The 22,372-nt window shown below is 42.9% G+C and overlaps 2 protein-coding genes across 3 annotated transcripts in view; both read left to right on the forward strand.

Annotated features, from left to right (window-relative positions):
* The first annotated feature begins 1,193 nt into the window (after positions 1-1,193).
* Positions 1,194-19,195, forward strand: hdx (highly divergent homeobox). Of its 2 annotated transcripts, XM_061237167.1 has the most exons (11): positions 1,194-1,346; positions 2,956-3,342; positions 5,512-5,658; positions 5,982-7,190; positions 7,845-7,901; positions 11,466-11,612; positions 12,159-12,360; positions 14,673-14,755; positions 15,085-15,171; positions 16,586-16,708; positions 18,866-19,193. In XM_061237167.1, the coding sequence occupies exons 2-11, from the start codon at positions 3,307-3,309 to the stop codon at positions 19,007-19,009; spliced, it is 2,235 nt and encodes a 744-aa protein (XP_061093151.1). In that variant the 5' UTR covers positions 1,194-1,346; positions 2,956-3,306; the 3' UTR covers positions 19,010-19,193. The 2 variants fall into 2 exon arrangements, with proteins under 2 accessions (XP_061093151.1, XP_061093152.1); XM_061237168.1 differs by lacking the exons at positions 1,194-1,346; positions 2,956-3,342 and having other exon boundaries at positions 5,520-5,710; positions 18,866-19,195.
* Positions 19,196-20,162: 967 nt separating this feature from the next.
* The window catches only part of rps6kal (ribosomal protein S6 kinase a, like), a 32,194-nt gene continuing 29,984 nt past the window's right edge, over positions 20,163-22,372 (forward strand). The window contains exon 1 of the mRNA XM_061234378.1: positions 20,163-20,423. Within this exon, the coding sequence (XP_061090362.1) occupies positions 20,361-20,423 (63 nt within the window). The 5' untranslated portion in view covers positions 20,163-20,360. The remainder of the gene's footprint in view (positions 20,424-22,372) is intronic.

Raw genomic sequence — 22,372 nt, forward strand, 5'->3', positions numbered from 1 at the left:
GTCGGTTGGCAGGCTATTCTCCACCTCATCAAGCTAAAGTGGCTGCTCTGGTAAGTTGGGTGCATGCAATATGTATACGCCAGCTCAGCTAGCTTGCGGAACAATCACACTGCCAAAACCAAAATATAAGTCAATCTTAACAAGTATTGTTTGTCTTATATTTAGATTTAGACTAGGATTTTTTTTCTACACAGTATAAGACAAAACAATTGTCAATAAGGTGACTTGCGTCAACATTTGACAATGGGGTAAGACAAAAAGCAAAAAGTGGCTTAAATCGAAATACATAAAATATATGATTACAAGGCTAAAACACCTGTTTAGCCAGGCTTTTTTGCAGTGCTTCAATACCAGTAAGCAGCACAAATTTGCACAAATTTTGAGTGCGCATGTCTTACTCTGCGGCCTGCAAAGTGGCAGAGGATGTTGTAGCAATGGCACAGGCTTACAACTGTAGTCGGATAGCAAGTGTGAATCAGCTACTACCAGTCTAAGAATCTGTATACTTACTATTAAATAATAATAATACATTTAAAAAAACAGAGCAGTAGGCTAGTTGCGACTATTAAACAATTGCACATAAAATACAGTGATACCGTAGCGCTACTGTAGCATATTTTTGAATGGATCCAGGGTCAAGGCCAATAACACTGTGATGTGTCTGTGAAAGAAAAAAAAGAAAAAACAATTGTAAGCATACTACATATAATTCAGTAAAAACAATAATATCACTTGAGATTTGACCATGTAACAAATCATTAATACACTTGGCTTTTCATGTTTATAGATTTGTTACTCATCATGCATAAATAATTTGGATATTTTATCTGCTCTTATTGCGTAGCCTATAGCCTATATTCCGAGCCATCTTTCTATAAATAAAGTCAATATATATTGCCTACCCCGAAAAAACTGACATGTGCATTAGCAGTGTGCATGTAATTCAGTTAGCAATTGAATTTCCACGACCAAATAAACGTGATTCATTTAAATACATCATTGAACGAAATATGGCACTATAAACTGGCCATGCGAGACTGTAATGGCGATATTCGTGCAGACTGAGACAAAAGTCGGACTGTATTTGCGGTCTCCATGACCTCCCCTTTCGCTCCCTCCCTCTCTTCCTCCACAAAGTCAATGATGGGCGGGACAATGGTGCTCAGTTTTCAGTCGGTTACGACTGTCACAGCTCTGATCTCGAGCAGCTATTGGCTCCTGTCTGTGTCCACGTCACAATCATGATTAGAATTGATGATCGGACGTTTTGATTTCATTGTCTGGCGAAGGGAGTCGGGAAGAAATCTGCTGAATTCGAGCGTTCGTTTGATTTGTCAACAGAAAAGGTATCTAGCAAATTAATTATCTCCTAGCTTTTCATAGCTTTCGACGAAGGTTTAGTGTGCTCCGGGGAATGGCTCTGGCTATATATGCAGCTCCGCTTGGGGTGGGAAAACCGCAAAAGATATTTAAAGAAAAAGTTTACTTGCATTCAGACGCATGGCCTCCAGGGCCTGGCTTGCAATCGGCTCTTATCCGTAGCTAGCCCGCTGTGTACATTAGCTCATCTTGCCTTTGTTATGTTGATGTAACGCTTACTCGTAGTTAGCTGTTATGCTGTAGCCGAGCCGGAAAGTTATCGCTCTGGTTTCCTGTGCTCGTTTTCTATTCCGGCGACCAGTATTGCCCTTGTGGTGAACTGGGTGGATGTGCGTTTTATTCATCATCAGCGCTCTTTGTAATGTAATCAATATTACATACAGCGGCCATGCGCACTGAGTCTTTCCAAAACGGGAGGAAGGAACAAAGTAACCCTTACATTGCCTGCCTACTCATTCAGAAAACGATTTGATCCTGTGTCTGCTTTTATTAGACATCCAAGTTAACTTATCCAGTGCGAAAGCTGTTTGTTTCATAGCTAACTTTAGCAAAACGTGCCAGCTTCGGAAATCATGTTTCCTACCTTTCTCCAAGTCATATGTTTACATCGACTACCAATTCACCTGGTTAGCTAACGTTCGCTAACCAGGTGAATCAGTTTAGCAGGCAGAACTCATACAGTTAACCATAGCTAGCTACCTCCCGGGCAAGCTGGTAAAACAGTTAGCTAAGTAAAAACTCTTAGTTTTGAACGATAGTATTTAAACGTTAGAAGCCAACTTTGGATCAAAACGAAATTGCTCAATGGGTCTATGTTCCCCGTATGATACCCGCAACACGTCATTCATTGGAATCACTGTGGCTAACGTTATATTTGTTAGCTAGCTAGCTAACATCATGTAACGTTAGCTAAATGTTATAGCAAGCTTGAACCCAGACTACGGTTGTTTTCGCGGTTCATTCCGTAAATGGCCATGTGGAAATTAAAGTGGCTTTTACAAATTTTGAAAATGATAAATGCCTTTTTAAACACCACCAGCAAGTGATGAAGGCGGCCAGATTCACTTTCTAATAAATTCAAACCATGGTTATGTTTGTGTTGCTCAGTGATGGTTCCCCTCGTAACGTTACTAACAGTTAGTAGGCTGACGTAACTGTTACGTTCTCGTGTATGTATCATGTTGATTTTATTTAATTATCTTGATTGTGACAGCAAGAATTACGGTATTTTGCGAAATGTATGTTTGTTAACTGCGAAATGTGGCAAAAACACTCCAGTAACACAGAATTTTGCATTTGGCGGTCAGCCAGTGTTGCACACCTTTGTTTGTTCTTGACTGGGAATCTCACTGCTCAGAGATGATAATTATCTATCTTTCCAATTATTTTGTGACTAAGAATGTATTTTTCCACAAACTTAATTGTATAAAGGATATCCCAGGACATTTGTATTTATTTTTAACGAATTGTTTTGATGTCATGTAGGCTACCTGCAAAGATGAGTCTGTACAACTGCACATAACACATTGTGGCCTGTGGAGTTGTCCCTCAGCTGCTCTGTCTATTATCTTTCAGAGCGTACTGGGCAGCTTCTTCAGACAAGGCGAGATAACTTTCCAAGGCCACAAGTCGTGAGTTCTCTATAGCCTGCAAAACTCCACAAGACCCTCTAGGATGCAAGGACCCAGGATGTAACATTAGTATTGTAAGGCTGGGCCAGAAATCGCATAACCCAAAGAACACTTGAGCAAAGGCTGTTGGTTTGCACAATGGTGGACAAATCCTCATTCGCCTGACCAGTCACACTCACTAACTGCCGTTTCTGTGTCCAAAGTCACCTGAACTGAAAGCCTTTGGCATTGAAAGCCTGGGTTTTTGTCTGTCACTACCCGACACATCAGTCTCCTCCCCCCTCCCCCCGGAAAAATGGAAGCATGGCAGGAAAAGCGGACCGTTCACAATGTAAGTCAGCTGTGCAATATGCAACAGGCTACTGTAAGGCTTGGGTATCATGCTGTGCCAGAAACTGCCTCTGAACTACTGTGTTCTCAAAATATGTCAACTAAACATACTGCCGACTGTCCGACATATCCACCATACTATTTTCCAGTGGCACTGCGGAAGTGTGGTAAGACGTCCGCCCTTGTAATAAAAAAGCGCCTACCTCTTCCTCTCTGATTTATTGGCCTGTGACTGGACCCAAAGATGAATCTGCCTCTTCCTCTCTGTGTGACCTCTTGTACTCAGGGGACCAGGCTTGCATAGGAATGCTTGGACGATGTATCCTCCTCTCCTCCTTTACCACCTCGTCTCCTATCCGGTATTGGGGGAGGAGATGAGTGGAGGAAAGGAGGATACATTGGGTGCGGCCCAATACTCAAATTATTTTTTGAGTATTGGGATGCAAGCATTTATTGGAATATTGGTACACACACCAGGGACACATGACATTTCCCAGTAGCTTCTGGTATTGCAGTTTATGAAGCCTCTGGTGCCAATACACAGATTTAATTTAATTCCCCCATTTAATTCCATTCAAAACTATGAATTTACCCTGGCAAAATTGTTCTGAACAGTACCTTCAAATTCAAAAATGTATTCACACTGAACTAAATACTCTCCTCAATTTTTTTATGAGCTGCTGAGATGATAATTTTTTCATCCCTTCACATTTAGGTACCTAGTGCACATGCTCTGGTGCCAACAAAGCCCCAGAGTGTATGTTCTGGTGCCAAAAAAGTCTCCTAGTCAAACATGGCAGCCTCCATGAACTGGCTTTTTGTTCCATTGAGCATTTTCCATAGGAATCCTTGGAATCAGTAAGTGGAAACTGTGGCCAGTAATGATGTATTATGTATAGTACTGTGCAAAAGTCTTAGGCAAATGTAAAATAAAATCATAAAGCAAAGATGCTTTCAAAAAGAATGAAATCAAGATTTTAAAATCTCGAAATATTTACTATAATGAGCAGTTAAACAGTTAAAACAGTTAAAAACTAAATTAAATCAATATTTGTTGTGACCACCCTTCATCTTTATAAATCTCTCATAAAACTGAAGGACAGTGTACCTGAGATCTTGTCACAGTTCTTTTGCAGACTTTGGCTGCCTTGCTTACTTCTGGCTCTCCAGGTAATCCCAGAGAGCCGTGATCAAGTTTTTATCTAAAAAGTGGTTAGTTACTTTATACGTTACTTTATTTAACAAAATGCAAAATAAATCACTGTAACATTGAATGTTTTGACACATTTTTGAAAATCTCAAATTTGCTCTTTTCTACTGACACTAATTCAGAAAAAATATATAAACATATCTAAGACCAAATTGACATTAAAAACTGTAGGGCGCCTAAAAGGTTTTCACAGTACTGTATACTGTATGTAGTATATCATCTGGGAATTGTACATTTATGAAAATGGACACATTTAGAGTAAATCTTTCCTGCTTGACAACATTCTAATCCAGTGGACTGAACTTGCTGTTCTGGACACATTCTGTATTCAGGTAGGCAGTATGCAGTATTTGAGGACACAGCAGTTAGGAAGCTGTTTTTCCTACATGGCCTGAGGCTTCATTAGTCCAATAATGGGTGGGGCTACCATGATGAAATCATGATGAGTCAACAGTAGCTGCACCCATTTTGCATTCTCAAGGCCTCCATTTTAATAAATCAGTGATTGTATGAGAATTTTCACATTGATTGTAGTCCTGATGCATTTAGGAAATCCCAGCAAATGCTTTTTATGATAGCAGAGATTTCTGCAATTTATTAAATGGAAATTGTGCTTTGTATTAAAACCTGTGCATTTAAAGATGATCAGGTATTCAGTCAGGTACATTATCATTCTTGCATTTTAGAGGATATCCAGGTCTTTTTTTCTGATACTGCTACTACTACTATTCTACTACTACGAATAATAATGATAATTATATTTTAAATCGGATGCAACAAACATCAAGTCATTGCCTTTCGCAACACTGATTCATATATGTTTGGTGCTTGGTAGATCAACTATAAATGCTTTCTCAGAGTTTTGTCTAATGCAATCCCTTCTGTGCCATTTATGTTGTAAATGGGATTAATTTGATCATTTGGCAGCTCTGTAACTCTGTCCCCCCTCCCCTCCCCCAGATGAATCTGCGCTCGGTCTTCTCTGCCGAGCAGCAGCAGATCCTGGAGCGTTACTATGAAAACGGGATGACCAATCAGAGCAAAAGCTGCTTCCAGATGATCCTTCAGTGTGCTCAAGAGACCAAGCTTGATTTCAGTGTGGTCAGGGTAGGATGCTGAACAACGCATATTCATTGAACTATACAAGGCTGAATTCATGGTTTGTTCTGAGACGCTGATACTATGCTACTTGTTATTATGTGTCAGACCTGTACAACCTGTTTGTACACTTACCTGTGAAAAGGAATAAAACAGCTCCATTATTATTCTTATTTTATATATTCATACTGTGTTTATCTTTTTTAAAGATGGACCACGCTCAAGACTTTTAAAAAACATGTTGCAGGGTTTAGCTTACCCATTACTGCATTTTAAAGTTTTAAGTATTCTACTTGAATATTGTGTGACTGCTTTCTTCTTCTCCTCGTTAGACCTGGGTGGGAAACAAGAGGCGGAAACTGGCATCCAAGATCGAGCAGCAGAACGGGGTTGTGGCGCAGGGTCCTCCGGGTCACAGTTTGGTGGGAGGTGGCGGCGGGCCGTTGGTGGGGGGGGTGGTGCTGACCCCGGACATGGCGGCTTCGCGGAGCGTCCAGCGGAGCGGGCCTGTCGCACACCTCCTCCCGCCGGCGTCTACGTCCTCGACGTCCCCGGCCCCCTCCTCCTGCTCCCCCCACAGCAGCGGCGGCAACAACAACAACAACAACAACGACGTGATTGTCACGGGCATCTACTCCCTGAGCCGCACCCCCACCCGCCCGGGGGAGCCGCCCCCGTCTCACTCCCGGGCTACCGCCAAGGCCCCGCCCCCGCTGCGCTCGGGGGCGGAGCTACCCGTCCAGATCCACGTTCGCCCCGCCCTGCGCACGGACAGCCCGTCCCTCCACGCCAAGGCGGCCTCTCTCCCCCGCCAGGCCGTCCACCATAGCCCCTCCTCAGGCCCCGGCATGTTCAGCCACATCAGGAAGTCCTTCTCCCCCGGGGAGGCGACGGGCGTGCCCCGGTCCTGGGCCAGGCAGTACGGCCCGCCCCAGTCCCAGTCCTGGCCTTACCCCTCATCGCAGAGCCAGTCGCAGCCCCAGCCCGGCCCGGCCCAAACGGGTCCTCAACCGGGCATGTCGGAGCCGGGGGTCAGGATCCAGCAGGTCTTCACCCTGGCCCCCCTCGGCGACACCCAGCGCAGACCCCCGTCGGGGGGCGGGCAGGCGCGGCCCACGAAGGCGCGCTCACCCGACAACACCGGGTGCTTTTCCATCGCCATGGAGACCGGGGACGCCGATGACGAGTACGCCAGGGAGGAGGAGCTGGCGAACATGGGGGCGCAGGTCCAGATGTGCCCAGGCGGGGGCAGTAGCAGCAGCAGCAGCAGTGGGAGCAGTATGGGTGGAGGGGGGGAAACCGGCGGAGCTACAGGGACGGGCCAGGGGGGCCCACGGAGAGACAGTCCCGCCATGGGAAGGAACCCGACCGGGGCAAACCTCCCAAACTCTGACTACTTTGGGGGGAAAGGGTACCAGACGTCCCCCTCGTCTTCCCACGGCACCCCCCGGCAAAGCTACTACGGCAGCATGGCTCCACGTGGAAGCTTCCCACTCCGCATGCCCTTCCCGGGCTCTGGGCAGACTGTGCCCAGCTTCCAGGTGAGTTCAGCCAGCCTAATTTGGGGAGGAGGGGTCCCCAGTTTTCTCCCTGACAAACTGAGCCACGTCCTGTAGAAGTTAAGACTTGACAGGCCGGTGAGTGTACTTCCTGTTGAACTCAAACATGTAAACGTAAATAATTTTTCAAAGCTTTTGTCAGCATTAGTGCCCTCGCTGCCTTTACTGCATGAGTATCACAGTGGGGCAGCCTGTAGCTTAGTGGTTAAGGTACATGACTGGGACCACAAGGTCGGTGGCTCAATCAATAGCCATGATGAAAAAATTGGCACAGCTGTTGGGCCCTTGAGCAAGACCCTTAACCCCACATTGCTCCAGGAGGGATTGTCCCCTGCATAGTGTAATCTGTAAGTTGGTTTAGATACAAGCGTCAACTAAATAACATGTAATGTCACACCCTTTTTTTAGTTAATGACACCGGAGGCCAGATACACGTGATCCGAAGCCAGATACGCGTGATGTGTGTGCGTGGGTTTGGGGATCGAGGAATGGCGGGTGGGTTTGTAGTGACGCACGTAGAACATTGTTCAGGCCTGCTGGGTGCGTGAGCTCACTGCCGCCGGAGTGTGACTGTAAGGAGGTGCAGTGTGAAATCGAATGTGTGAAGTCTCTCTCCTTTCTCTCCCCCTTTCATAGCAGGCCTCTGGCACACTCAGCGCCCCCTGGATAACCAGCAACTCCCGTAAAAGGACAGTAAGTCTCAACATGCGAACCGTCTGCGGATGCTATATTAGTTCAGTAATTGGGGAGCTCTCTAACTGAAGGGAGTATTGTTTGATAACAACCAGTGTTTCACAGCTGATTACTGTGTTGTGGTTCAGGATAGCAGTGATGGTGGGACTGTAAAGAAGACATAGACTAGAAGTTGTGAGTCTCAGGGCCTTATTTTTCCAGAATCAACTTTGCACGGTGCATCAATAAAACATTGCCTAAATGTTTATTATGGGCTAGTTTTAATTCCCCTCAACCTGTAGATCAATACTTTAAACATGCTATTCTATAAAATACGAAATAAAACCAGGGAACATCATGCCATCATGCCATCGTAACACATTCGCAGGAGTGAATGACTCGGTATACACTGCTGTTCTAACAAAAGAACAAAATTGAACTGAGCGATTTTCTTTTGACTGGACTGTTTGCACATTGCATATAAGTCTCCTTGGTTATTTGAACTTCAGCCAAATATTTGACTTTCAGGCTACCTATCAACGTAGCCGGCCCTGTAGACAAAAAATAATAACAACACATCTTGTTTTTTATTGGTCTCTTTGACATTGAGCACAACTGGATGATAGTAGCAAGGAAGATATGCTAGGAGATAACTAATGCAGTAAATGCAGCTTGCATATACAGTACTGGAATTACTAGGAAACACTGCAGTTTTATTCTCCTAACTGCAGTTCAGTGATGTTGGTAGTTACCACATCGTGTTAGTCGTAAGGATCATTGCTTTTTTAAAACAAACAGTAATTATGTCTTAACATACAGTACCCTCCAAAAGCAAACAGCATGGCCAATTCCTTTAATTTGGGTTGAGATAAAACGAACGAACACGACAGTTTATTTCCTGGTATTTACTCCTAGATGTGTAAAACTGCTTAGAATATAGCACCTTTGGTATCAGACCACCTAATAAATAACATGTAATATTTGGTAGCATATCCCTTGCTTGCAATAACTGCATCAAGCCTGCGACCCATTGACATCACCAAACTCTTGCATTCTTCTTTTGTGATGCTTTTCCGGGTTTCTTTCGGTTGTTTGTTTCCCTTCAATGTCCTCTTTAGGAGGTAAAATGCATGCTCCACCGTGCTTCACAGATGACCTTGTATGTTTTGGATCATGAGTGGATTCCTTCTTTCTCCACACTTTGGTCTTTCCATCACTTTGGTAGAGGTTAATCATGGTCTCATCAGTCCATAAAACTTGCAAAACTCTTGTGGTTCATCTCTACTTTGCAAATTGTAAATGGTGAATGGTTGGCATTTATATAGCGCCTTTGTCTAAAGCGCTGTACAATTGATGCTTCTCATTCACCAATTCATACACACACTCACACACCGACGGCGATTGGCTGCCATGCAAGGCGCCGACCAGCTCGTCAGGAGCATTTGGGGGTTAGGTGTCTTGCTCAGGGACACTTCGACACAGCCCGGCAACCCTCCGACTGCCAGACGACTGCTCTTACTGCCTGAGCCATGTCGTCTTGATTGTAAACTTGGCTCTGATTCTTACTACTGATGAGTGGTTTGCATCTTGTGGTATAGCCTCTATATTGCTGCTCTTCTTTGGACGGTTGATTGAGATACCTTCACCCCTGCCCTGCCCTGACGGATGTTTTGGGGTTTTTCTCCACGGCTTTCACAATGTTTCTGTCATCAACTGCTGTTGTTTTCCTTGGTCGACCTGTTCGATGTCTGTTGGTCTGTATGCCAGCAGTTTCTTTCTTTTTCAGGACATTCCAAGATGTTGTACAAGCTCTCTCCAATGCCTGTGCAATAGATTTCCCCTTTTTTAAGTTTCAAAATGGCAATGGCAAATGAAAAGATTGTTCAAGTTGCATTATGCCATTCTTGTCATTACAGACAGACGGAACAAAAATAATGAAATGCCATACCTGATGGATCACAGTCTACAGTAGCCACAAACGATTAAAAACAGAAATAAATACACGGAATTGATTAATTAATGTTTTAATTGCAATAAGCTACACCAAATTGCCAATGACCTGCTCACTCTTAACGGACACATCCAGAGCAGTGCCCCCAAAAATCAACAGCATGCCAGCTCACAACACAGCAGACACCAGCCAGAAAATATGGCCCTAAATTTAAGCCAACCAAAGAGCAGGGGTAGTACAGTCAGACAGGATCTGGAAGTCAGTTTGTCATTCAACAGCATCAGGACATTAGGAAATGAATGCTTTTGCTACAGACTGGGCTACAGTAAATAATACATTGTTTAGCCATCGCAAAGACAGTTTGCACAGGTGTAGTCAAACAAAGGTAAGCAAACACAGATTAAATTTTTTGCATATAACTGACTAGATGTTTGCTCTTACAGTTATTCAACTCTTGAAGTTGAAGATTGGGATGTTGTTTGGGGCAAAAAAGTGTGTTATCCTTTTATCAGTATGTACAACAGTTGGTTTGCTTTAATACTGTATTTGAGCTGGACTGTGATATGAACCAAGTCACATTTCAGGGCACATTTTCGGTCACATTTTAGGGCTTTGGATAGGATATCGGCCACATGGTTCTTTTCAGCTCAGGTTTTTTTGAGAACGCTCGACCCCACCCTCATTGTCCTTGCTCAACCACAGAGCCAAAGTCACACATCCTCTCTTGTTGTCCTTTTGATTGGCTGATTTTTCTCAGGATTCTAGAAGCAGGGGGCTGTGTTTTGGCCCCTGATGCCATGTTAATCAGGCTAATCAGACTCTGTAGGATCTAATTAGTTTGATTCGGTGCCTGCCAATAATCAGAATTCTATTACCTCATTTAATTGGTGGGGGTGGGTGGGGGGTGGTGGTGGTGGTGGTGGGGGGGGGGGGGGTAGTTAGGAACAGGGCAGACACAAAGAAGCCCATCTGAAGTGTATAGGGGCTTATTGGCCTTTTGATAGCTAGTTTAATTGATTAATAAAAAGTGAGGTAGAAAAATGGTCTACCTCTTCCTTAAATTGAAACAGACGTGGGCACAAATCGGTCCTTGCTAAAATAGCTGTCATTGTTATCCTAACCTCCTCCACAGAACTAAGTAAATATAGACTGATGTGGTTCTGCCTGGATGAGAGTGTAATTGACTATTGGGGAGGTTGCTCTACCTCCCTGTGTACTTGTATCTATTTTTGCACAGAAGAGTGTGTGTGTATGTGTGTGCAAGAATGTGTGAGTGTGTGTGTGTGTGTGTGTCTATGTGCATTTGTGTTTATGCGTTTCAGTTTGTATAGGTGCACAAGCACATATTGTACAGTTCAGTCTGGTGCAATGTCTGTTCTTTTGGCTCTGTACTCCAGCACATTGGATTTGAAATGAACCAATGAATATTAAAGTTAAATATGAAGGTTAAAGTTCAGACTGTCACCTTTATCCATACAGGGTGATCCGTGTACACACATGCTTGCATGAATGTTGCATACTTGTGACTGGTCAGGTGTGTATGAGTGTGTATGTCTATTTCCTCCTGTAATGACGGTGTCTGAAGTGCATTGTGGGTTGTTATAGACCAGTTGTGGATGTCACCCCCTGTGCAGCTACAGGACCGGACACAGTTCAGTGACAGGGACCTGCACACGCTGAAGAGGTACTGGGACAATGGCATGACCAGCCTGGGCTCCGTCTGTCGGGAAAAGATCTCTGCTGCATCCACAGAGCTGAGCGTGGACAGCGAGATCGTCAAGGTACGGAGCCAAGAGGCTGAACGTCTAAGAGAAGGCTAACGACGTCAATGGAACATTTTCACCTCTGCCAGTGTATTGGGGAGGTTCTTAAAGGCATACTATGCAGGATTTTCACCTTGAAAATATTACAAAACAAACATGCTCCGTCATTATTATGATACAATGACAACCTGTTTCAGTGTTCCCTTCTGCACAATATCTTGCTTGTCTAGTTGTACATGTTATTATTAAAATTCCTCTGGCATGGACCAGAGGAGTTTTAAGAATAACAAATACAAGGGGTTGAGATCGGGGGCATAGATGTTTTTTTGCATGTATAAAAAGGGCGACATCAAGGCCTAAAATTCTGAGTATGTCTTTAAGGAATCCCGATTTGGGACGTGGCACTACATAGCTCTGCCCCAAGTTAACACCCAACACCCTTTATACTGTATGTAATATTACGGCCATATATGGTATTACCCAAGGTAATATTCCAAGGTTTAGCAGTATCTGCATGTACTTGTTGTATCTTTACTGAATGCTAATTCCTCTCCTCATTGGTAGACCTGGATTGGTAATCGCCGCAGGAAGTACCGTCTGATGGGCATTGAGATCCCGCCCCCGAAGGGAGGTCCCGCCGTCTTCACCAACCAATCGGAGACGGACTCGCCCCGCTGCTTGACTCCGGACGTGGACGACGTCACCACCCCCGAGCCGGGAGAGGACAGCGAGAGGACGGACGAGGTGTCCATCTGTCTCTCTGATGGTGAGATTCCCCTCCACGCTCCGGTTCCACACCACCTGTCCACACCCTGTGTGTTGTCTCTGACTTCATGGGGGTCCAGGGAGGGACATTGTTTTCTGCAGCAAAACCTTGTGGCAGACTGTTTTCTTCTAAAAACATATACTTAAATTCTGTGTGCTCAGTTCAAAACATCCATCTGTCCATTATCTAACCCGCTTATTCCTGGTCAGGGTCACGGGGGTTGCTGGAGCCTTTCCAAGTGTGCTTTGGGTGAGAGGCAGGAATACACACTGGACAGGCCGAGTTCAACTCACACTCTGGCATACAGGGCTAGGTTGTGTTACAGTGTTGAAATCATATACTTAGAAGTAAGCACAGCTGGGTGGTAAATTATTGCATTACTGTGTGGTTTGGCAAATCAACATGAGTTTTTTTTTAGTATGCAACAGCATGCAGTGTTTTCGTTACATTTGTAATCCTCAGTGGATTCAGGGGAGTAGAGTTCTGTTTTGATCACAGATTTCCACCGCAGGGAGTGATGAGAATGTTTGATTGCTCTTTACAGAGATGGTGCTAATTAACTTCCCCCTTGAACTGTGGAGAGATTGTGTGCTTGAGTGTGCGTCTATCTGTGTGCCTGCACATGCGTTTGACATCAATTCTATATTCTGGAGCTGCTGAACACACAGAATTCAACTGTGTGTTAAATTAAGCAGCATTGTGTTGACAGTATTGAATCAGCAGTTGGTATACCCTTAATCACATAGCAATGAATAAACACAATGAATCATGCTGATTGAGCTTTCATGAGGAATTTAACTTTACTCTACTTATACGAGGAATTACCAATGTGCTAATTATTAAATACTGCACTGAATTGAAATGACCTTCGTGGTAGGAGATTACTGTGGTTACTGTATATGCTGCATGTTTTCAGTAAATCTTCTACAGAAGGGTAGGAGAAACGCTGCGGAAGCCAACAATGAATACCACACGTGTGCATATTCAGCATACAACTTGAATTTATATAACAATATTTAATGAGGTGGGCTAGTTAATCACAACCAATACAGAGAACAAAGCAAAAGAGCAACACCCATCATTGCATGCAACGCAGCCAAAGCTGCAACTCATGGGGCAGTTTTAAAAAGTAAACCAATCCAAGCCCCGCAGCACAATGGAGTCGGGTTGAAGGGTAGACGCTGACATACAGATCAATGCCTGGTTTGACTGCACATCTCTCTACTGTCACTGGCTATTTTAGCTCGTAAAAGATTTGTACTTGCGAGCGATGTCTTTTTTTAGCATTTTGCTATGTGGCCTGTCTAATTGGCTGAGTTAGCCTGGCTGCGGCGGGGATGCGGAGAGCTCCGCTTTGCATCGCTGGGGTTTAGAGATGGCATGACTGTTAGTGGGATAAACAATGGGGAAGGTCTGAGGCCAGGGAGTAATCCCTCGCTGACGCCTGACGGGGCACAAACAAGTGGATTATGTCAGTGTGGAGGAATCCGGCATTGTTGATCCTGTACAAACAGGGCCTCGGTGCAGGGTCAGTTTGCCGCTCGCGTCATTAGCAGACCTCTGTGGCTTTCACACGCCCAGCACGTAATTGGGCACTGTTTTTGGTGCCTGTTGCAGTCTGACAAACATGGGTTGTTGTGGTCCTTGATTCTTTGCTGTTTCGACTATCTTCGGGTTTGTTTTTGTTTTTTACACATCTGCAAATCTGTTTCCTGAATGTGTTACTTTTCATTATAAAAAAAAAAGGACAAGACAAGTGAGTCACACAGTGGGTGTGGGAAACACCCATCATGTGATTAGGGATGACAAAAGCGCTCTTCACTAAACAATGAGACCTGTTGACAGACACTACTGAAGCTATAGAATCTAAGATCTGTATCTCTGCCCTATGTGTGTATCAAATATTATTAAACAATAAAAGTTCTAAGTCTCATTGCTGACTTTTTTCATAAAACCTTTCTTCTTTGACAGTTGATTATCCCCTTTTAGACCAAAGTAATCTGCAGTCTTTGTGATCCAGAGCTGAGACAGTCCCTAATGGGCTGAAAGAAGAGGATTGACACCGCCTCTATCCCGTAGTGCTCGACCCACAGGCCACAACCAAAGCTTTCTGACCCAGCATTTCAATGGCAATCCAAAGGCCAAGGTTTTTCCTGCAGAATCAAGAGAGCGATAACTTTAATGAGCTAATGCGGTTCAGCTCAACAGTGGGAAAAGCTATAATGAGCCAGTCTGGTTCCAGCATGACTACAGGAATGGAGACTGGGAGAATGGAGACTGTGATTGATGTGGATGATTCTGTCTTCCCACAGATGGTGGCAGTGACACCTACCAGAGAGAAGACAGCGGTGATGGGGACGGTGAGACCACTAGCGCTACCCTGGCTGATAATGTGGTACGTCATAATGCTTCCTGACTGTCAGTGTGGTGAGGACTATGGATAGACCACTCCATGACAGATTATCCCTAAAGGGATTCATTCTCTGTCATAAATGGAAATGGCAAAGAGTTAGATAGACTTCTATTTGGATGTGCATCTGTGAAGGTCCTAGGCCTCTTTTTGTAATTAAATGTTGTATGATCTATGGTTATCCAACTGTAAAAATACTTTTTTGGTTTTAGAGAGTGAATTTACTTGGGCCTAACATACTCAGATGTGATTTCTGCAATCGGTTTTGTCTCATGTGGTTTAATTTATTTTGTTTTATATTCTGCCTTTGACAGAAAATTGAAATAATTGATGATGAGGAGGAAGATGGTGACATGAGCGGCTTAGACTTGGAACACCTGCAGAATCTCTTGGAGTTTAAGGTACGAAAGAGACAGAGCAAGTCTTTCCAGGGGTCTTTCCAATGCTAACTGACATTCAGATTCAGATGAGACAGAGATTCTGAACATGTAGAATGGTCACTACACTACACTTTCAAAAATGATTTCTACTTAACTGTACAATAGTTATTTAATAGGTATGTCTGTTAGCAGTGTGCTGACTATATTTGTTAAGTTGTAGCTATTATTTATGTCATTATAGCCAGATGTAGGCTGGTCTTAAAAAAACTAAAGTTGAGTAAGTGAAAATATGTTGACTGGCAGTAGTACCATTTAAAACAGTTTTCCATTTTCTTTGAAATGTTGAGCTATTTTTTAATTTACATATCTAGTAAGTCAAGTGCCTATTCTCTTAAATATATCTTAATGCAAAATCTAGAGAATGTGTGTAGTTGCACATGGTCAGCCCACACCAGGCTAATGGCCTTACATGGATGTTCTCCCACACATTAGCCCAGGGTTTTATCTCTTTATAGAACAGTAATTGGTCTAACTTAAACATGAATTATTGGTTAACGGTTCTGCATAATCCTGTCTTGTAGTGACCCCAGGAAGCTATATGCTGTTGTCTCTAATTCCACAAACAGAACGTACTTAATAGTAACGGGCAGTTCACACTTTTTTTCCCCTTGAAAGTAATTACACAAAAATGCAGAGTCATATTTAGGCAATCTCTGTTTTCCTGACTTGTGAACTCCTCAGGATTTAAAGGGGGGAAGAAATGTCAGCTTTTGCGGTGTGACTTACAAGACTGCCCAGAGACACAGAGTGGCCATTCCTCATGGGCAGTGCTTCTCTACGCCCTTATTCTCTGTCTGGAAGGGCAATGCATGGATGGCCACGTCCATGACCAGGCGATGCCAAGCATTTTCTAATCCTCTCCTCGAATCAGAAACATTTCAGCCTGAGCGACAGGCTGGCAAATTCACAGCGCCCTGCTCTGCACCCTTTGCACCGGCTGGCCCAGAAACTTACTGGATTTGCATACAAATAATGTCTGGAACAAATTATTCCTGGGCTCCCTGTTTGTAGGTCTGAGTAACCCTCAGACTGATTTTTGCATCTCAATAAAGCTGACCATAGTTTTCATTTCCCCAGTTACCAGGGAGGGGAATATTCAGCATACTGGATAGAGTCTCCCATATAGTGAGTCGAGCAGGTCAAGCGCAACTATGGACTTAGCTCCCACTTCATTAGCACAGCTGGCTACATGGCGACATGACTCCATTGAGCAGAGCATTAAATGCTTTTATTTAAGAAGTGGAAATAGTTCTGCTGCTAGTTTTGGGCCATGATCTTGTTACCAGAATCAAATTGCAGAAGTGATAGAGGTTGCTATTTACCAGTTTGTTCCTCTGGCTCAGATAATTAATTACGTCCATCTGCTCTTTTCCAGCATGAAGAGGTGCGCTACCTTGAGAGTGAGCTAGAGAACCAAAAACAGAAGTATACTGAGCTGCAGACTTTTACCCGGAACTTACTAAATGCCATGAAGAATGATGACAAGGAGAAACAGCAGGTAAGCAAAATGAAACATCAGGAAATGGACCAGAATGGCTACCCAGCCTCAGCTAGTCTTAGTGACTTAGCTTGAACAACAGTCTCAAACATAAAATAAATACAGCAAACTTGAAAATCAATAAATGTATAAAACACCGAAAGTGTAATTGACTGAGATTGATTTTTACATACTTAAACTAAATATTTCAAGCTTCAACAACAAGATAAAAGCTGTCCAATATTTAGAGATGTATATTATTTATAACTTCTATGTACTATATGTGGTGGTGTTCCAGAAATCATTGAGAAACTATGTTGTAATTTCTGAAGCAGTATAAAAACATATGGCAATGACAGGCATGAAATGGCATAGTGCTGCAGAAGAAGGAGTGAGGTCCAGTGGTATGATGGAGCGCTCAGTAAGCACAGTGCTTCTCAGCACTTGTCAAGTGGACCTGCTTTTATAATTAATCTCCAAATATCAACTTGATCTCACCACAGCTATCACATATACATCTCTTGTTATTGGCATGCGATGTGGATTTGTTTATACTGGAAAGAAAAGTTAATGAAAGCAATTTTGTTAGCTTTCTCCATACACACCTGTTCAATTAAAAATGAATGAATTAAGTTTTATTTTTTTGCATTCCCAACTTAGAATCAGGAACAGTGTCCCTTGGGTTACTGCCACCTGTGCCTCATGCATCTGTGCCTGGATGCACTCAGCTGATATCTTTCACCCTACAGCGAACACGGTATTACAAGAGGTGATAGCAGAGGAGTAGTTTTCACTGATAACAGCTGCCGCTGTAGCCTGTGGCCATCTGGAACTTTGCTGGAAGGAACTACAGTAACGTAGCAGGAAAAAGCTAGATAAGGCTAATCGTGTTCCCTCTCTGCGGACTCCGAGGAAAAATTAAGAGACCACCCCATATTATTTGGAGAAGAATTGGGGTTACCTCACCAATATTGTTTGGTGAACCCTTCCTCAGTGAAGACATTGTTATTTTATATTATTTATTCATAGGTATGCACTTGGTTTGCATTATTCAATGTAAAACAACACTGTAATTTTAGTATGTCATAAAAATACAATTGTAGATTTGTAATCAAACAATTCACATGTGGTTAAAGCACATATTCTAAGCTTTTATTAAAGGGTATTTTTTTATCACTTTGGTTTCACCTTGTAGAAGAAATAAAAAGTGTTTTAATATATAGCCCCCCCCCCCCCCCTTTTCAGGCCATAATGTTTGGGACAATTGGGTTCACATACAGTATATTTCTGATTAGTCAGGTTATAATATCTGCTCTTGATTATTGGCTTTTGATTGCCTTAGAAGTCTGTTATTGGCATTGTCAATATGAGGACCAGAATTGTGCCAGTGAAAGTCAAGGAAGCCATTATAAGGGTGAGGGTGATAAATTCTTATTAAAATGAAAAACAAAAAACACCCAAACACCTGTCCGACAGATCAGACACGCTCATCAGGAGGCAGGCATGGATGTGTCAATGACTACTGTCTGCAGAAGACTTCACAAACAGAACTACAGGGGATATACTGCAAGATGCAAACAGAATGGCCAGGTTACAGTTTGCTAATAAGTACCTAAAAGAGCTTGCAGAGGTCTTGTGGACAGATGAGACCAAGATTCAGTTATGTCAGAGTGATGGCAAGAGTAAAGGTTCCAAAAGGAATTGTCCAAGAGCCAAAGCATCCCTCCTTATAGATTCTTTATGGTTTGGGCAACTATGGTTTCCACCGATACTGGCTGACTTGATGATGTGGAGTACAGAGCCAAAGCGAAAAAAAAAAAAAAGTGTCTTTGACCCTAACATTATGGAGCTCACTGCAAATGTTTTGAATGACAATATTTTTGTTTGGAATGAAAATAAAATGTGGCCAATGGCCAATGGCCAATATGGCAATTTTTCATTAAAGGATACTGAAAGCCAGATTTTTTTCACAGATACATAGCCATGAGCTGTGAATCTGAAATTTTGATATTGTCTCTTAATTTTCTCCAGAACTGCAGATGGCTGATCAGAAGCTCAAAAATCACACTAATGCTTAAAAACATGGAATGGAAGTGCTGCATGCTCACTGGGTCTGTTGCACCAGGAGGAAAGCATGGCATTAGCAGCTAATCTTGTGATCTTTCACCTGCCTCTCAGGAGCTGTTGGCGAGCCTACCTCAAGAAGTTGAAGAGGACTGTGAGATGAGCCCAGAGATGGAGGAGGAACCTGGTGTCTCAGCGATCAGCATCCAGAGCTGTTCCCCAGGGCCGGAGGAGACAGGGGACCAGGCGCCTCTGTGACAGTGGCCCTCGCCCCCACACACCCCTCTCACTACAACCACCACACACTCCATACGGTGCCTGCTGACACTCACACCTAACTGTACTGGGCTTGGAATGCCTTTTTTCTACTGCATATCAGATTGCCTTGTTCAACATTTCCAGTCCTACTACAATAAATGCCACTAACTTGATTGGCTGTCTCTGTCTTTGATCTGTCCTTGTTATCAAGACATTATGTGTCTTACTTTCAAACTGCACGCTTTGCCATTTACATCCCTCTGCCTTCATGTTTACCATTCCCTTGACATCTTTCTAATGAATTTCACTTCACACTTTGTGCTTTTTTAAGCAGCTTAAGAATAAAACATTAACAAGTGCAGTGTAGATTTAAACAGTTTACAATTGTTATTAGTTTAATTACTTCTGAACTCTAGTAGATTACTGTATTGCAGCGTGGAGTAACAAGGTCCAAAAAAAAAAAAAAAAAAAGATCACTCCTACCAGGTCCTACCGATGATGTCTGAAAGGCGGATACTACAGGTGCGACAGATGAGCAGGGGTTCCCTCTTGAGGTGGAGCATGGAGTGACCACGGTAATGATGAAAAGCACATCTTCGAGTGGATACAAAATTCATTACATTTCGATACAGCAATCCAAGCAGACGTATGTGAGCTTTCCTAATTGCTTAAAGGATGCCAAGCTTTAAAATGCTTATGTTGCCATATGTGTCTGTTAATCCATTCATTATCAAGTGAAGGGAGTAACAAAAATAAAATTTATAAAGGTGCAAATTGCCATGACTGTAATTAATGTAGTCTAAATGGCATTAGACTCCAGCTGGCGTACCATATTAGGCAATAGTAATCACCGATTTAAAGAAAAAATTGTCAGCTTCTATAGCCTCGACAAGATAAGGATGCCATATACAGGCGAAAGCACACGTTTAAATCTACACAAAATTTCTATTTATTAAGCAACTATATTGCTTCACCAATCTCTTAAGGATTTCAAGCCTGGTTGCCAAGGTTATTTTTGTTCAAGCTTTTTACTTTTCTCCCACCCCAGGTTTTGAGTTGTTGCTCGGGATGGGGAAATCCTTAGCTCTCTAGCGTCATAGCTACGTCAGTTGTACTTGCTTCCCATACTGTTCATCAGACGGCCATATTCACATCTATAGGAATAGCACAGGGACAGGTCTGACGATCCGTACATGATACAGTCTGCTACACTTCAGATTGACTGTGCATCATCAGTAGAACTAGGAAACGTTATTAGCTAATCCTCCTCGCAACTGAAAGCCAGGGGGCGGAGGCAACCAGACTGGCCAGTGAAACGAAGAAATGCAGTCTGAAATTAGGCAGTAGTACAATGCCTTTTACTCAACCGCAAGATTCCTGGCACAAAATGGAGGTACATACCGTTAGTAGTGAGGTACGTATATTTAACTGCATCCTAATTGTTTCAAGTAATTGTTATCTGATTTGACAGTTGTCCGTTTTGGTGCGCGCTCAATCAGCAACTTAGCTTGTTCGCCACGTAGCAATCGAGCTCCTAAACTTGTGTACTTTGTCTGGCAAGGGGATGAGCTGGGATAACCAGTTTGCAGTTGTTCAGCAATTAAGCTCCACATGGCCAGCTACCTAATTAGTAAACTTGACAGTTAAGGTAAATAAGTTTGTTTTTGTTTTTTTGGTGATGTAGCTACGACACCTATCTTTTAATAACTGACCACCGATAGTCAACAGCCAGATTGCTCGCTAATTTGCAACGTTAAGATATAACTGTTACCTGTTTAGATAGCTGATTTCTGGCTATCGGTTTCGCAGATACATCTATCTGCCAATGCAGAAATGCTAGCGCTACTCATTTCCCGGAGTCCCGGAATTCTGATTAGGTGCTTGCAAGCAATAACCTCTCTGAAAGCGCATTGCCTTTTAACTCTTGTCAACCCCCTGCTTCCAAAAGCGACAGCAGTGTTAGCTTGTCGCTATGCTAACTAACTCGTGTTCGCTGCTGCGATCAGTTGTTTGCAGCGATATGCCTATACATATCTAGCAAATAAATTAAATGCACGGTAGTTCATCAATTGCGTATGTTAGTGGATGCAATACATCTGTTTAATTTGCTAACCATAGTCGGCATGACGACGGAAAAGTTTAACTGAAGTTGAATGTGACCTACGAGAGGTAGCATTAACTAGCTGTAGCTAGTTAGTTAGCAGTCGCTAAATGAAATTGACAGTTATCTGACGTAGCTACTGTACAGTTAGCTTGCAGACGGAATCGCTCTTGTTTCCGCAGCTGAGTGTATTGTGAACGATTAGCTAAGGTTGATAAAGCTTACGTTACATGTTGTTACATTTGTTAACTTCAGTTTAATATCATGTCGCGTTCTGTTTGAAATGCTTTGTCGAAGTATTTTGCCAGACTTTCCAGTTAGCTAATTGAACAGCATAACTTCCCTTCCACAAAATGGAAAGTAACGCTAAAACACAATGTTGCAGTCTGCCAACCAGACACTCTAATAACTTTCTAAAATGTACACATTGCTAGCTATTGTAACACAAATGTTTAGGCTACTTTAAATGTTTAGAACAAAGCGTTTGCACAGAGACGCTCTGATTTAGTGCAATAGATGGATAATATGTAGCGTATTCTTAGTTCCGGTCTTTGGGTACTTAATAGAAACAGACTGCCGTACAAGTAGCCAGGTGAAGAGGTCTTAATTTATGCCCTAAATCTTGCCGTGTTCCGAAGAGTTGGCACCGGCATTGTAAGAGCAGGCTACATTTCCCTTTGTTTTCAGTGCAGACTGCTGCACTGCATTGTTTTGATGGATGCTACATATACAATATTTCCCTGTATAATTATTTAAACGACGAACTGGGCATTGTAGGCCGATGACATTAGCGTGAATATGTCACTGCATATGGGAATTTACAGGGATATATTTCACGTATGCTGCATTTGTGATTGAATTGCAGAATAAATCAATGCAGTTTTTCCGTCCCCGATTGCGTCGGAGGTGAATGCATTTACATTACTAATCCGTTAAAATGCATCATTATTCTCTTTTCTAATTGCAGAATGTCTGTCCGTTCAAGAAACCATTACAGAATAAATGCTTCAGTTTTGCGCATTCACTGCGGTTGTGATTAGTTAGGCTGCAACTGTTAGATATAGGGTAAGCTATTGATATTCGTGTTACTTGATGTTAGAATTTGTCATTACTTCGTTTTGTAAATGTTTGTTCGAAGCAGATGGCACACACACACACACACACACACACACACACATATATTATATCACATATATATTATATCACATATCATATATCACTATTATATGTTTCTTTAGCGCTAGTAGCCTTCAGTCATATAC

This window comes from Conger conger, chromosome 3 (genome assembly GCF_963514075.1).
Source record: "Conger conger chromosome 3, fConCon1.1, whole genome shotgun sequence".
NCBI classification, from domain to species: domain Eukaryota; kingdom Metazoa; phylum Chordata; class Actinopteri; order Anguilliformes; family Congridae; genus Conger; species Conger conger.

Excerpts from the sequence above, each read along its gene's own strand:
- hdx (XM_061237167.1), top strand. The coding sequence starts at position 3,307 with ATGGAAGCATGGCAGGAAAAGCGGACCGTTCACAAT. Across the intron at positions 5,659-5,981 it reads TTGATTTCAGTGTGGTCAGG|ACCTGGGTGGGAAACAAGAG; the intron begins GTAGGATGCTGA and ends TCTCCTCGTTAG. Across the intron at positions 16,709-18,865 it reads ATGACAAGGAGAAACAGCAG|GAGCTGTTGGCGAGCCTACC; the intron begins GTAAGCAAAATG and ends CCTGCCTCTCAG.